This window comes from Carcharodon carcharias, chromosome 12 (genome assembly GCF_017639515.1).
Source record: "Carcharodon carcharias isolate sCarCar2 chromosome 12, sCarCar2.pri, whole genome shotgun sequence".
Classification (NCBI taxonomy): Eukaryota; Metazoa; Chordata; class Chondrichthyes; order Lamniformes; family Lamnidae; genus Carcharodon; species Carcharodon carcharias.
In genome coordinates, this window is record NC_054478.1 from 140,432,213 (window position 1) to 140,448,143 (window position 15,931).

At 45.5% G+C, this 15,931-nt stretch overlaps 1 protein-coding gene across 1 annotated transcript in view; it reads left to right on the forward strand.

Annotated features, from left to right (window-relative positions):
• The first annotated feature begins 7,213 nt into the window (after positions 1–7,213).
• Positions 7,214–15,931, forward strand: part of LOC121284736 (UDP-glucuronosyltransferase 1A1-like) — a 12,349-nt gene continuing 3,631 nt past the window's right edge. Inside the window, exons 1-3 of the mRNA XM_041200287.1 lie at positions 7,214–8,065; positions 10,978–11,109; positions 13,352–13,439. Coding sequence (XP_041056221.1) covers positions 7,214–8,065; positions 10,978–11,109; positions 13,352–13,439 — 1,072 coding nt within the window. The remainder of the gene's footprint in view (positions 8,066–10,977; positions 11,110–13,351; positions 13,440–15,931) is intronic.

A 15,931-nucleotide genomic window follows, 5' to 3' on the forward strand; every position in this document is an offset into this window, starting at 1 on the left:
GGAGCAAAAAGACAAGTGGTAGTTGTAGGGGATTCTATAATTAGGGGAATTGATAGCATCCTTTGTAAGCAGGATCGAGAGTCCCACATGGTATGTTGCCTGCCCGGTGCCAGGGTGAGGGACATCTCTGACCGGCTTGAAAGGATATTGGAGAGCAAGGGGGAAGATCCAGTTGTTGTGGTCCATGTTGGGACAAATAACATAGATAAGACTAGGAAAGAGGACCTGTTTGGGGATTATCAGGAACTAAGAACTAAATTAAAGAACAGGTCCTCAAGGGTTATAATCTCTGGATGCAAATTGGCATAGGGACACGAGAATAAGGGAAGTAAACACATGGCTAAAGGAGTGGTGCGGGAAAGAGGGGTTCCATTTCGTGGGGCACTGGCATCAGTATTGGAACTGGAGGGATCTGTACCGTTGGGACGGTCTCCACCTGAACCGATCTGGGACCAATGTTCTAGCAAAAAGAGTAAATAGGGTGGTCAACAGGACTTTGAACTAGAAAGTAGGGGGGAGGGAAGTGTAAAACTCCAAGAAGTATGACTAATGGGAAACAAAGCAGCAGGTTAGCATGTGGGGGGGTGGATTCAACTTCATGGAAAATTATGAAAAAACTGAAAAGAGAGCCCAGGAGAGGTTATTAAAGTCTCCAGAACACAAAATAGGACAGAGTGTTTGGAAAGGGCTAGGAATCTAACTTCAAGCACATCAGATAAAGGGACAACAATGAGAAAGGGGACAGGAAATACAGGACCGAAGGTGTTGTATCTGAATGCATGCGGTATACGAAATAAGGTAAATGAGCTTGTGGCGCAGATTGAAATTGGCAGGTATGATGTGGCGGGCTTTACGGAGACATGGCTGCAAGGGGATCAGGACTGGGAGCTAAATATCCAAGGATATACATCCTATCGAAAAGATAGGCAGGTTGGCAGAGGGAGTGGGGTTGCTTTGTTAGTAAGAAATGAAATTAAATCGATAGAAAGAAATGATGTAGGGTCAGATGATGTAGAATCTGTGTGGGTAGAGTTGAGGAACCGCAAAGGTAAAAAAACCATAATGGGAGTTATGTACAGACCTCTGAACAGTAGTCAGGACATGGGGCACAAGATAAATCAGGAAATAGAAAAGGCAAGGTTACTGTGATCATGGGGGATTTCAATATGCAGGTGGACTGGGAAAATCAGGTTGGTAGTGGATCCCAAGAAAAGGAATTTGTGGAATGTCTACGAGATGGCTTTTTGGAGCAGCTTGTGGTGGAGCCCACTAGGGAACTGGCAATTCTAGATTTAGTGATGTGTAATGAGGCAGATTTGTTAAGGGAGCTTAAGGTGAAGGAACCCTTAGGAAGAAGTGACCATAATATGATAGAATTTACCCTGCAATTTGAGAGGAAAAAGCTGGAATCAGATATAAGGGTATTACGGTTGAATAAAGGCAACTACAGAGACATGAGGGAGGAGCTGGCCAGAATTGACTGGGAAATAAGCCTATCAGGAAAGACAGTGGAACAGCAATGGCAGGAGTTTCTGGGAGTAATTTGGAAGACACAGCAAAAATTCATCCCTAGGAAGAAGAAGCATACCAAAGGGAGGACAAGGCAACCATGGCTGACAAGGGAAGTCAGGGACAACATAAAAGCTAAAGAGAAAGCATACAATGCGGTGAAGAGCAGTGGGAAACCAGGGGATTGGGAAGCCTACAAAGACCAACAGAGGACAACTAAAAAAGAAATAAGGAGGGAGAAGATTAAATATGAGGGTAAACTAGCCAGTAATATAAAAGAAGATTGCAAGAGATTTTTAGATATATAAAGGGTAAGAGGGAGGTAAAAGTGGACATTGGGCCACTGGAAAATAACGCTGGGGAAGTAGTAGTGGGGAACAAAGAAATGGCGGAAGAACTAAATAGGTACTTTGCGTCAGTCTTCACAGTGGAAGACACGAGTAACATCCCCAAAGTTCAAGAGAGTCGGGAGGCAGAGGCGAGTATGGTGGCCATGACCAAGGAGAAGGTGCTAGGAAAACTGAAAGGTCTGAAGGTGGATAAATCACCTGGACCAGATGGATTACACCCCAGAGTTCTGAAGGAGATAGCTGAAGAGATAGTGGAGGTGTTAGTGGTGATCTTTCAGGAATCACAGGAGTTAGGGAGGGTCCCAGAGGACCGGAAAATCGCTAATGTAACCCCCCTGTTTAAGAAGGGAGTGAGGCAAAAGACGGGAAATTACAGGCCGATTAGCCTGACCTCGGTCGTTGGTAAGATTTTAGAGTCCATTATTAAGGATGAGATTTCAGAATACTTGGAAGTGCATGGTAAAATCAGGCAAAGTCAGCGTGGTTTCATCAAGGGGAGGTCATGCCTGACAAATCTGTTAGAATTCTTTGAGGAGGTAATGAGTAGGTTAGACAAAGGAGAGCCAATGGATGTTATCTACTTGGACTTCCAGAAGGCACTTGACAAGGTGCCGCACAGGAGGCTGCTCAGTAAGATAAGAGCCCATGGTGTTAGAGGCAAGGTACTAGCATGGATAGAAGATTGGCTGTCTGGCAGGAGGCAGAGAGTGGGGATAAAGGGGTCCTTCTCAGGATGGCGGCCGGTGACTGGTGGAGTTCCACAGGGGTCAGTGTTGGGACCACAACTTTTCACTTTATACATTAATGATCTAGATGAAGGAATCGAGGGCATCCTGGCTAAGTCTGCAGATGATACAAAGATAGGTGGAGGGACAGGTAGTATTGAGGAGCCGGGGAGGCTGCAGAAGGATTTGGACAGGTTAGGAGAATGGGCAAAGAAGTGGCAGATGGAATACAACGTGGGGAAGTGTGAAGTCATGCACTTTGGTAGGAAGAATATAGGCATAGACTATTTTCAAAATGGGGAGAGAATTCAGAAATCTGGAGTGCAAAGGGACTTGGGAGTCCTAGTCCAGGATTCTCTTAAGGTTAACTTGCAGGTTGAGTCAGTAGTTAGGAAGGCAAATGCAATGTTGGCATTTATTTCGAGAGGACTAGAATATAAAAGCAGGGATGTGCTGCTGAGGCTTTATAAGGCTCTGGTCAGACCACATTTAGAATATTGTGAGCAATTTTGGGCCCTGTATCTCAGGAAGGATATGCTGGCCCTGGAGAGGGTCCAGAGGAGGTTCAGAAGAATGATCCCAGGAATGAAAGGCTTAACATATGAGGAATGTTTGAGGACTCTGGGTCTATATTCGATGGAGTTTAGAAGGATGAGGGGGGATCTGATTGAAACTTACAGAATACTGAAAGACCTGGATAGAGTGGACGTGGGGAAAATGTTTCCATTAGTAGGAGTGACTAGGACCCGAGGGCACAGCCTCAGAGTAAAGGGAAGACTTTTTAGAACAGAGATGTTGAGAAACTTCTTTAGCCAGAGAGTGGTAAATCTATGGAATTCATTGCCACAGAAGGCTGTGGAGGCCAGGTCATTGAGTGTATTTAAGACCGAGATAGATAGGTTCTTGATTGGTAAGCGGATCAAAGGTAACAGGGAGAATGGGGTTGAGAGACTTACCAGCCATGATTGAATGGCGGAGCTGACTTGATGGGCCGAATGGCCTAATTTCTGCTCCTATGTCTTATGGAATATCCTTTGTCCATACCTCTGAAAACCAAAACCCTCCTGGGCTGCAAGCATTGGGAGGTGTGCATGCGGCTGCAGTTTAAAAATGGCGCCTGGAGTGAGGAAGCAGTGAGGTTACGGCGTGAGAAGCGAATTGGAGGCTGCCTGCCAGCGAGCGGGCGTGTTTCCTGTGGCTACATAAATAATGAGGTGGGAATGGGACGATACGGTCACTGTGACAGGCAGCTGAAACGACTTTTTTCTTGCCCACTACAACACTTTGGGCAAATCTGTGACGATAGTGCCCCAAGTCTCTTTGGACCTTCACTGTTTCTAGATTTCTACCATTTAGAAAGTCCCTTGTTCTGATCTTTTTAGTTCCAAAGTGGGTGACCTCACATTTGCTTACATGCAAATCCAATGGTCACTGATTTTTTTTCTCCTGTTCATTTAATCTGTTCATATCTCTTTGTAATGTTATGCTTCTATCTACATTGCACACAATAAAAACATAGAAAATAGGAGCAGGAATAGGTCTTTCAAGCCTGCTCTGCCATTCAATATGATCATGGCTGATCCTTTATCTCAACGCCACATTCCCGCGATCTCCCCATATCCCTTGGTGCCATTAGAGTCCAGAAATCTATCTTTTCCTTCTTAAATATATTCAGTGACTTGGCCTCCCCAGCCTCCTATGGTAGAGAATTCCACAGGTTCACCACACTCTGAGTGAAGAAGTTTCTACTCACCTCAGCCCTAAATGGACTACCCCATATCTTAAGACTGTGACCCCTTGTTCTAGACACCCCCAGCCAGAGGAAACATCATCCCTGCATCCAGTCTGTCCATCCCTGTCAGAATTTTATACGTTTTAATTAGATCACCTCTCATTCTTCTAAACTCCAGTGAATACAGGCCTAGTCGACCCAATCTCTCATCATACGACAATCCTGCCATCCCAGGAATCAGTTCACTGCACTCCCCCTATGGCAAGTATATCCTTTCTTAGGTAAGGAGACCAAAATTGCACACAATATTCCAGGTATGGTCTCACCAAGGCGCTGTACAGCTGCAGTAAGACACCCTTGCTCCTGTACTCAAGTCCTCTCACAATGAAGGTCAACAGATCATTTGTCTTCTTAGATGTTTGCTGCACCTGCATGCTTCCTTTCAGTGATTGTTTTACAAGGACACCCAGGTCCCTTTGTACATCAACATTTCCCAATCTATCATCATTTAAATAATACTGTCATTCTGTTTTTCCTATCGAAGTGGCTAACTTCACATTTATCCACTTTATACTGCATCTGCCATGTATTTGCCCACTCACTCAACTTGTCTGAATCACCTTGAAGCCTCTTAACAGCCTCGCCACTTACATTCCCACAAGTTTCATGTAGTCAGTAAACTTGGAAATATTACATTTGGTTCCCCCATCCAAATCACTGATACATATTGTGAATAGCTGGGGGCCGTGCACTGATCTCTGCAGTACCCCACTAGTCACCACCTGCCATTGTGAAAAAGACCCATTCATTCCTACACTCTATTTCCTGTCTGCTAACCAATTCTCAATCCATGCCAAGATATCACCCCCAATCCTATGTGCTTTAATTTTGCACACTAATGTCTTATGTGGGACTTTATCAAAAGCATTCTGAAAATCCAAATTCTCCCTTATCTATTCAGCTAGTTACATCCTCAAAAAGTACAGTATATTTGTTAAACATGATTTCCCTTTAATAAATCCATGTTAACTTAGTCTAATCATGTTGATATTTTCTGTCTTGTTATCACATCCTTTATAACAGACTCTAGCATTTTCCCTGCTACTGATGTTAGGCTAACCAGTCTGTAATTCCCTGTTTTCTCTCTCCTTCCGTTTTTAAACAGTGATGTTACATTTGCCACCCTCCAATCTGCTGGGACTGTTCCAGAATCTACAGAATTTTGGAAGATGACAACCAATGCATCCACTATTCCCATGGTCACCTCCTTTAGTACCCTGGGATGTAGATTATCAGGCCCTGAGGATTTATCAGCTTTCAGTCCCATTAATTTCTCCAGCATTATTGTTTTAGTGATACTAATTTCCTTCAATTCTTCCTTCTCGCCAGACCCTCGGTTCCCTAGCATTTCTGGGGAGTTATTTGTGTCTTCCTCTGTGAAGACAGAACTAAAGTAGTTGCTTAATTGATCTGCCATTTCCTTGATCTCCTTTGTAAATTCATTTCGGACTGTAAGGGACCTACATTTGTCTTCACTAATCTTTTTCTTTTTCCTTACTTATAGAATCTTTTACAGTCCACTTTTATGTTCCTTGCAAGTTTACTTTCATAGACTATTTTTGCCTTCTTAACCAATCTCTTGGTCCTCCTTTGTTGAATTCTAAACTGCTCCCAATCCTCAAGCTTGCTACTTTTTCTAGAAAATTTATATGAATCCTCTTTGGATCGAACACTATCCTTAATTTCTTTTGTTAACCACAGTTGGGCTGCTTTTCCTCTTGTGCTTTTGCACCAGGAAGGAATTATTAACTGTTACGATGCATACATTTGTTCTTTAAATATTATCCATTGCCTATCCACTGTCATGCTATCTGAATCTACCTTCTGAATACCTGTTTAAACCAGTTAAATAATTAACTAGCTGCAGCTGCAAGCAGAGCCCGTATAACCCCTGTTTTAAAGCTGGACTAAAATTCACCATCTCCCAGCTCAAAGAGCAACTTGTAGCTAGTTGCTAAATTAAAGAAAGACTAGACTTTGGATAGAAATTAATCCTTAAAAGTCCCTTTTTTCACCAAATTCCAACTTATGCAATCAAATGCAGCCCAAAGCAGCACTCCAACGCTGCATACCTTTGTGTCAGTGGCAAATTTGCTTATGTGACTTTCTGTCCTATCACCTGAGCCATTAGTAAATATGGAGAATAGTTGAGGTCCCAGCATGGGCATCCTGCCTGCAGCAAGAAAACATGCCATACAGGTCTCTTGTTCCCACTCCCTAAGGAGTGCCCCCTAATGATTGAGTTGGAATATCAATGGCCTATATGGGGATCAAAGCTGTGACCCTGTGTTCCATCCTAGTCACTGGTCTGCTGGGACTTAAGATTCTGGGTTGCATACTTGTTCCGGGATGACTCAGTTGGTACCATAGACAGAGTTGCTCAGTAGACAGTTCTTAGAAGAAACACATTCTGCTTATTTTCAAAGGAACTCAGCAGCTACACCTGTGTGCTTACAACTCCATCTCTGTCTCTACATTACAGACTCTGAATTAAAGACTACTAACTACTGAGGTAGCCGGCAATACTCTGCTATTGGATACCAAGATCATGTGATCTTCCATTATAACTATCTTCTTGAAGGTATATTACACATCAGATTACTGCAGCCTGCTATTGTCAACTGAGCTATCCAGCTCAGCAAAGGTTAAACATATTAACTGAGATAATGTGATTAAGTGATTGTGTCTGTCGTGTTAAATATTAATAGCTCAGAAGTCACAGACTCTGTTAATCGTACTTTAACGGATTTTCAGTAGGCAATATATAACTGCTGAGAGCTCAGGCTGGACTCTGTTACTGAGCCTGCCACAGAGGGATTTGAGAAACTGCACAAGAGATGGCTTTGACCTACCAGCTGGGATGTCTGCTGGCTTGTCTGCAATGTTTCTGGGGTCCCACTGGAGGTGGAAAGCTGCTGGTTATTCCAACTGATGGGAGCCACTGGCTGAGCATGCAAATTCTACTCAAGGAACTCCATGGAAGAGGGCATAAGATTATAGTGGTCTATCCTGAAAACAACTTGCTGATCACCCCCTCCTCCAACTACAGCAGCAAAACGTTTTCCATTGCTTTCAGCAAAGCTGAGGTGGAAGAGTTGTACGAGAGCCTAACAGAGATGGGTTTTTACAGTGGAACATTCTACCAGAGGGTTCATAAAACCTTGCAGCATGTGAATAAAGTCAGTCAGTTCTTCCACAGCATCTGCGAGCACCTGCTGTTTAACACGGAGCTCATGAAGGAGTTGGCGGAAGAGAAGTATGACGCTTTACTGACTGACCCTTTTGTCCCCTGTGGCACTATTATTGCAGAGAACCTCTCACTGCCCACGGTCAACCTGCTGCGGGGGCTGCCTTGCGGCTTGGATAATTTAGCGACGCAATGCCCCCGGCCACTCTCCTACGTGCCAAGGATTTTGTCAGGGAACACCGATCGGATGACCTTCCGGCAAAGGATGAAAAATGTACTGCTCAGCTTACTGGAGCCGCTGTTGTGCTGGTTCATATATTCACCTTTTGAAGAGCTGGCCCAGAGGTTCCTTCAGAGAGATGTGACACTGGTCCAGCTGCTGAGTCAAACTTCCATCTGGCTGATGAGGCACGACTTCACGCTCGAGTATCCGAGACCTCTGATGCCAAATATGGTGCTGGTTGGAGGCATTAACTGCAAGGACAGGAAACCCTTACCACAGGTATGGACAAGACTGGTGTAAATGGAAAGAGAAAATAAACATTTATGTCAGCAACGGTAGTCAGTGCTATTTTCATTTCCAAACTTGCTCTTTGGTAATTTATCTATGTATTGACGGACACTGATCCACTTCTTATTGTGCTCTGTAACTTCCCTTTACACCTGAAGCATTATCAAAGTATCATTGCCACCATCTTATATTTGAGATTCTGTTACTCAGTGGCATTTCGCTTAGGTTGATTTGTTAGTTACATGTTGTACTTAATGTAACTCTGAGTGCTGATATAGTATATTGCAATAAAGTAGATTGGGAGTAGCCTGGGTCCATTTTTTTGATTATTGATTCATGTTTGGGCATCGCTGGCTGGGCCAACAATGATTGCCCATCCCTAATTGCCCTTGAGAAGATGGCAGTGAGTCGCCTCCTTGAACTGCTGCAGCCCATGTGGTGTAGGTACACCCACAGTGCCGTTAGGAAGGAATTTCCAGGATTTTGACCCAGTCATGTCAAAGGAATTGGTCAAAGATCAACCGTATTTTGAAAGGTGCAGCAGGCGCGAGGGGCCGAATGGCCTTCTCCCATGCTCCTGTTTCTTGATTTCTTATCAGCTTATAAGTGTGGGGCCAACAGTGAGTGAAGCAGAAAGGGGAGTACCTTACTTTCCCTGCCCTGGTCAGGTCATTGAATTTCTTGCAACACTGTGGAACCATCATGAGAACAAAGGATGTCTCATTCAAAGCCTCTGCCAGCTCTGTCCATGCCCACCACCTGGCTGCACATGAGTGCTGGAACTTGGTGACGTGAGGGGGTGTGCGAGGGAGCAATGCTGGAGGTCTGATCAGCCTCTACCCCCTTCCGCCCATTAAGGACTGCAGGCCACTCCATGAAGTTAAAGTCCTCCCCTCCTGGCAGCTTCTCCTGTCAATCAGCAGCAGCCACCAGCACAAAGGAAAAGTCGGAGGCAATGGAGGATTTTCCGCTGAGTCATTTGACTGACTGAACTGAAAAACACACCGATAGAGAGCTGCCTGACAGTCATCATACACTGCCAGGTTGTTTGCCCTGGCTGGGGAACAGCTTCAGGATAAGTGGGCTCGATCATTTGAGCTGAGATGAGGGGAAATTCCTTCACTGCACGGGCTGCGAATCATTGGATTTGGTTTGTGGATGCTCCATCTTTGAGAATATCTAGGGCTGGGATAGACAAATTATTTGATCTCTCATGGAATTCAAGAAATATGGGGAGTGGGTGGGAAAGTGGAGTTCAGGTAGATTAGAACACCAGCCATGATTGTATTGATTGATGGAGCAGGCTTGAGGGGCTGAATTTTGCTTTGCAAAAGTATACTTTGTTAATAAAATGTCTAAAAGAACATTACAAAACATTTCAAAATGGTTGTTACAGAAAGTGCAATGATATTCGGATTATCTACTGGTTGATCCTGTTGCACTCTGAGGTGCTTCAATCCAATAATAATGACATTTCAAAATGGTCATTACACAAAATGCAATGGTCTTTAAGTTGACAAAATACATCATGTTGCTCTCTGAGGTGCTTCAATACAATTACGATACCTTTAGCATTCACTGCATACATTCAATGTGAGTCATACAGCCCGAGGTTTCTATACAACTCCCAGCCCCTCTGTGCACTATGGCTGTAAGGTCTTAGACAGAGACCTTTCCCCATTGCGCCTTTGCGGCGGCTGCCCCAAGCTTTAGTGCGTCCCTCAGCACGTAGTCCTGGACCTTGGAATGTGCCAGTCTGCAACACCCAGTCAGGGACAACTCTTTGCACTGGAAGACCAACAAGTTTCAGGACAGACCAAAGAGCGTCTTTCACCGAGTTGGTGATCCTCCAGCTGCAGTTGATGTTTGTCTCGGTGTGTGTCCCTGAGAACAGCCCTTGGAGCACAGAGTCCTGTGTCACAGAACTGCTCGGGATGAACCTCGACAAAAACCACTGCATCTCTCTCCAGAACCAATCCACAAGTAGGTGGGCTTTTGAGGGGCTGAATGGCCTACTCATGCTTCTATTTCTTACGTTCTCCCCAGCCTTAGTATGGTGCACATTCTTTGCACCCCACTTTTATAGTTCTTCACTCCAACACTCTGAAGGCCCATTGGTTATGTTCCAAAAATGTCCAAACCACACTGACCACTTATGCCAAGCTACACCCATTTTTATGTTCTGGCTTATGCCAATGAAATTGGCATGAAATTTGTGTGTAACTTGGCACCAGGAGGGTGTGGAAATATGAATATTCTCACTTGCAGCTTCTGTTTTACAGGATATTCGACAACATTATCTATATCACCTCCTTGTGGATAGTGTCAACAACAGATCCCATAAATCACTGTTTCATCATCGTCCATCTTGGCATCAGTAAGGTTTCCTGGATCAACCATAAATAATCAACATAATTAGACCTAATTGTCATGGAGCCGGCATTTCAGTCACTCATATTTAAATACTCATAGTGAGTATGCTGAAAAAAGAGATATGTCAAAGCTTTACATCTTGCACTCACCAGGACACTTGCAAGAATGCCAATATGAGGGAAAATTTCCAGCTAAACAAAATAATTGACAGCCATTCGCTGACTCAATCCTCAGAGCAATGTCTTGGCCAATCAAGCTCAAGCTGCCTGATTTAAATTTCAAGCAATGGTTGGCAGTTAACTGTCAGTCACTATCATTGGTGCATTCTGCAAGGCATTGCCACTACCCAGTCAGCACTCTCTTCGCATACAGTATAAATCGTTGTTTTTCCCCTTATGTTGGCATTCTTGCGAGTTTCCTGATGAACACAAGACGAAAACTTCGACGTGTACCTTAATTCAGCAACACGCAAGTTCTGTAGCACCAAACGACCATTTATTCATCTTGCTCTCCTTTTTGTTTCTCTGCAGGGTTTAGAAGAATTTATGAACAGTTCTGGAGAACATGGAGCTGTGATCTTCTCCTTAGGGTCAATGGTGTCAGGCATGCCAATCGCAACAGCCAATCTGGTTGCAGAAGCACTGGGTCAAATTCCTCAGAAGGTGATTCCATATAGAGGTGGTGACGAACACTCGAACAATAGATTAATGTTAGCTAAATGCAGTATCAGGTGTCCATTCATTGCAGCTTCACATAAGCTTCACATATTAAAACCCTTCCTTCTGCAGCTTTGTATCTATATGGACCAGAAAGATTGGGCAATATGGTTGAGGGATCTTTATCTGTCAGGTCTATTGGGAGCGATCTGGAAGAAATCACAGAACCTGGGGAGAGCATGCACCCCAAGAGGAGCAAAGAGCACACTCTCATAGGGTGAGATTTTCTAGCCCACTGTTGGGGATCATCTGGTCCCAGCCAATCGCCTTTTGGCTGGCCTGCCACACTCCCGGCAATGGGGCCCCTGTCACAGCAGAGCTGGAAAACCTAGGCCATAAAACGAGCCAGCACAGAAGCAGCCCATTTGGCCCATCATGCATGGCTCTTTGAAGGAGCTATCCAATTAGCCCCTCTCTCTCCCCCAGAGTACATCCATGTTTTAACACATAATGGCCTTCAAGCAAAGCCTCACCATTCAAGGTTAGTTGTAGTCGACCTAGCTTGTACAACTTAACGCCCTTTATGCTTTTGTGCAGCAAACTCCTCCAGGTCCTGGTGCACTAATGCACCCCATTACATGGGACTGATGACAAGGCGATATTGTTTTGATCAGGGCTGTAGTGATTTGCCTTCAACAATGCTAATTCCAGGCCTGACTTTGAATCCTGAACTCCCTTCCTTTTGTGTCTTCTTCCTGCTAAATGCTCTATCATTTTTACACGCATGGTTTCAACCGGGCTTTAGTGCCAAGACAGATCTGGATTAGTTTTTGTGAATACCTTCGGCATTAGAACCAGCTTTGGAACAGCAACAAAGCAACACCATTTTGCACACAGGTAATACAGGAAACACTCAGGCCTGCAGACAGAAAAAGCAGTGTTAATGTTTCAGACTGATGGCCTTTCATCAGAACTGAGATATTGGAGGTGGTCAGTTTTTAGGTAAGTGCAGAGTTAGGGGAGAGGAGGTGGAGGGAAAGCTAAAGGTCAACCACAGACAGTGGTTGAAGAGAATAGATGCAGTTAAGGAGGGAGAAGGGATGGCAGATTTGGATGAGGAGGTGTTGAGATGCATTGGCTGCGTACCTACCTCTAGGCCAGCAGCTCTGGGTCCAAGTCCCAATTCAGGGCTAGATGACCACAGGAGGTGGTCAGCTATACTGCATAAGTCCATGGTCGCCAACACCCTCTTAGGGCACGAAATATCTGAACGGGGAGGAGGAATGTCTTTGGCAGGATGCAGTATGACAATGGGTTGAATAAACGTGGCGTGCATTTCCTTGTATTTCGAAGATAGAAGGGTGTTTAAAATGACAGAGGATTGATCATGTGCTCATGGAGAATCTCCTCAAACTCAATGAGGATGGAAGGCTGTATGTGCCTAGTAATCCTGAAATTTTGGTACCGCTTTCCACTCACCTTGTTTACTCCCACCTACGTCTTCATTCTAATTGTCACAGAGGAAAATATGATGACAGTGTCTTGGTACTATTTCCAAACATTACACAGATAATCTGCTTTGTATTGTAATGCAGCCTTTAAGAAATTACCTGTGAAGATTCATTTGAATGTTGACTGAAACTTGTCAGAAGTCTGCTGCTCAATGTTATAGCTTCAAAGGTCACAACTGGAGAATTTGTGTGGATTTACCCAAAATAATGCACTGAATTGGGTAGGGACAGATGAGGGGGGCAAATAAAATCACTTACATTCATACAGTGTGACCTCAGGATGTTCCAAAGTGCTTTACAGCCAATGACCTACTTTTGAAGTGTAGCCACTGTTGTAATATAGAAAACACGGCAGCCAATTTGCACACAGCAAGCTCCCATGAACAGCAATGCAATAATGGCGGATTATATGTTTTAATGATGTTTGTTGACGGATATATATTGACCAGGACACCAGTGAGACTTCCCTGTTGTTCTTTGACACAGTGCCATGGGATTTTTTACATTCACCTCAGCAGGCAGATGGGGCCTTGGATTTAATATCTCATTTGAAAGGCAGTATCTCCAACAATGCAGCCACACCCTTAGTGCTGCACAGGGAAGTCAGATTTGAATATTTTGTGCTTGAATCCTGGGACTTGAACCTAGAACCTTCTGACTCCGAGGCAAAAGTGCTACCCGCTGAACTGAGGTTGATCTGGCAACTGATTATTGGAATGTTGTCTCTTTGGTGATAGGTCCTGTGGAGATACGTTGGAGAAAAACCTTCGACGCTGGCATCAAATACCAAGCTGATGAAATGGCTGCCACAGAATGATCTACTGGGTGAGAGAGCAACGTGTGTTGATTCTGGTAGGGTGGTAGAAAATGCAAGCAGTAACCCCACCCAGCTAGTATGAGGCCCCTGTCCACTTCCCAGTCAGAATACACGAGTTTGGCAATACCTGATTGTGACAAATTGAGATTTACAGTAACATTGTTAAACTAGACTCTAAGACTCGGTCTTCTCTGCAGTGGTATCTGATATATTTTATCACATTCTTGGAAGGGTAGATTTCCTCACTAACCTCACCGGTGTAAGCCTCCATTAGCAGCACCTTCCAAACCCACGACTGCTACCATTTAGTAGGACAAGGCAGCAGATAGATGGGAACACCACCACCGCCTGCAAGTTCCCCTCCAAGCCACACACCATCCTGACTTGGAAATATATCGCCTTCACTGTCGCTGGGTCAAAATCCCTCCCTAACAGCACTGTGGGTGTACCTACACCACATGGGACTGCAGCAGTTCAAGGAAGCAGCTCACCACCACCTTCTCAAGAGGCAATTAGGGACAGGTAACAAATGCTGGTCTAGCCAGCGACGCCCAAGTCTGTAAATTAACAAAAAAAGAAATATACAACACAGGAGAATTTCTTAGGGAGGAAATTCAGGTGTAAATACTTTCTGATCCTTGCACCTTTAAAGGGCTTCCCTGTCCAGTGTCCTCCTGTTTTGTGGGCCTTCCTCTGAACTGCCACCATTCCCCAGTGCCCTCATAGACTCGTGGAATAGTTACAGTGGAGAAGGAGGCCATTCAGCCCATCATATCAGTGCTGGGCTCTCTCTCTCCCACCTCGTCCCGCTTTCTCCTGCAGCCCTGCAAATTTTCCCTCTTCAGGTAATGACCCATTTGTGTCTCCTTCTGAGGGACAGCCCAAGTGGTGCAGCAGCGGTATGCGCCCAGCCTGTCACTCTGCCGATGTACCCTGGCTGAGTGAGGGATCAGAGGCCTCGGGCTCGGCACCCGATCAAGTGAGGAGCCTGTGAGCTTGAAAGGGAGGCCGCAAGGTTTTACCTCGACAGCTTTGGGGCACCTTTTGCAGCCCCTGCAACCCATGGGGGGTGGGGGGGGGGGGGTGGCTAGAATTTACACACAGCCCGGTGACCAAGCAGTTTGGGGTTCTTGCTGGCAGCTCTTCGGATGCACTGACAACCCCCCCCAACACATACAAAAACCCCCCAACAAACACCACACCCACACAACTACCCCCCAACACAACCTCCCCACACACAACCGCTGCCCCAACACTCAACCGCCCACCCCCAATGACCACACCCATAAATCCACCCCCACCACACACAACCACCCCCCTCACACAACAGCCCCTCCACACACAAACGCCCCCCTACACACAACCGCCCCCCTACAACCGCCTCCTACTCACAACCACCCCCCCACACTGCCCCCCCCACACTATAGCGCCCCCACACACAACCACCCCCCACACACACAACCACCCCCACCACACAACTGCACCCCCACACACACAACCGCTCCCCGACACACACAACCGCTCCCCCACACACAACCACCCCCCAACACAACTGCCCCTACCACACAACTACCCCTACCACACAACTACCCCCCACACACAACCGTCCCCCCCTACACAACGACCCCCGCTAAACAACCACCCCCCCCCCCACACAACCACCTCCCCTACAACCACCCCCCCACCCCACCCCACACACAACCACCCCTACTCCCCTACACCGTGTACAGTGAGCTTGAGAATCGTTCCCGACCTTTCCAGATTCAGCGCACGGAGAAAGGGCCAGACTCTCCGCACTAAAATCACGCTGGTTCAACCCGGTTGGCAGGTTTGAAATCGAAAAGCAGGAAACACTAAACAAAAACAGAAATAGAAATACCTGGAAAAACTCAGCAGGTCTGGCAGCATCAGCGGAGAAGATCACAGTTGATGTTTTGAGTCCTGATGACCCTTCGACACAACTAATTAAAAATAGGAAAGGGGTGAAATATAAGCTGGTTTAAGGGGGTAGGGGTGGGGGGGGGGGGGGGGGGGGGGGGGGGGGGGGGGGGGGGGGGGTTGGTGTTTGTTGGGACAAGCAGCCAGTGATAGGTGGAGATAACCAAAAGACGTCACAGACAAAAGAACAAAGAGGTGTTGAAGCTGGTGATATTATCTAAAGGAATGTGCTAATTAAGAGTAGAAGACAGGACAGATAAGGTACAGATAGCTCTAGTGTGGGTGGGGAAATACTAAAAGGTAGAAATAAACAATGGGTGGAAATACATTTAATAATAATGGAAATAGGTGGGAAAAGAAAAATCTATATAAATTATTGGGAAAAACAAAAACAAAAAGGAGGGGGAAGAAACGGGAAAGGGGTGGGGGATGGAGGACAGAATTCAAGATCTAAAATTTTTGAACTCAATATTCAGTCCGGAAGGCTGTAAAGTGCCTAGTCGGAAGATGAGGTGCTGTTCCTCCAGTTTGCGTTGAGCTTCACTGGAACCATGCAGCAGGC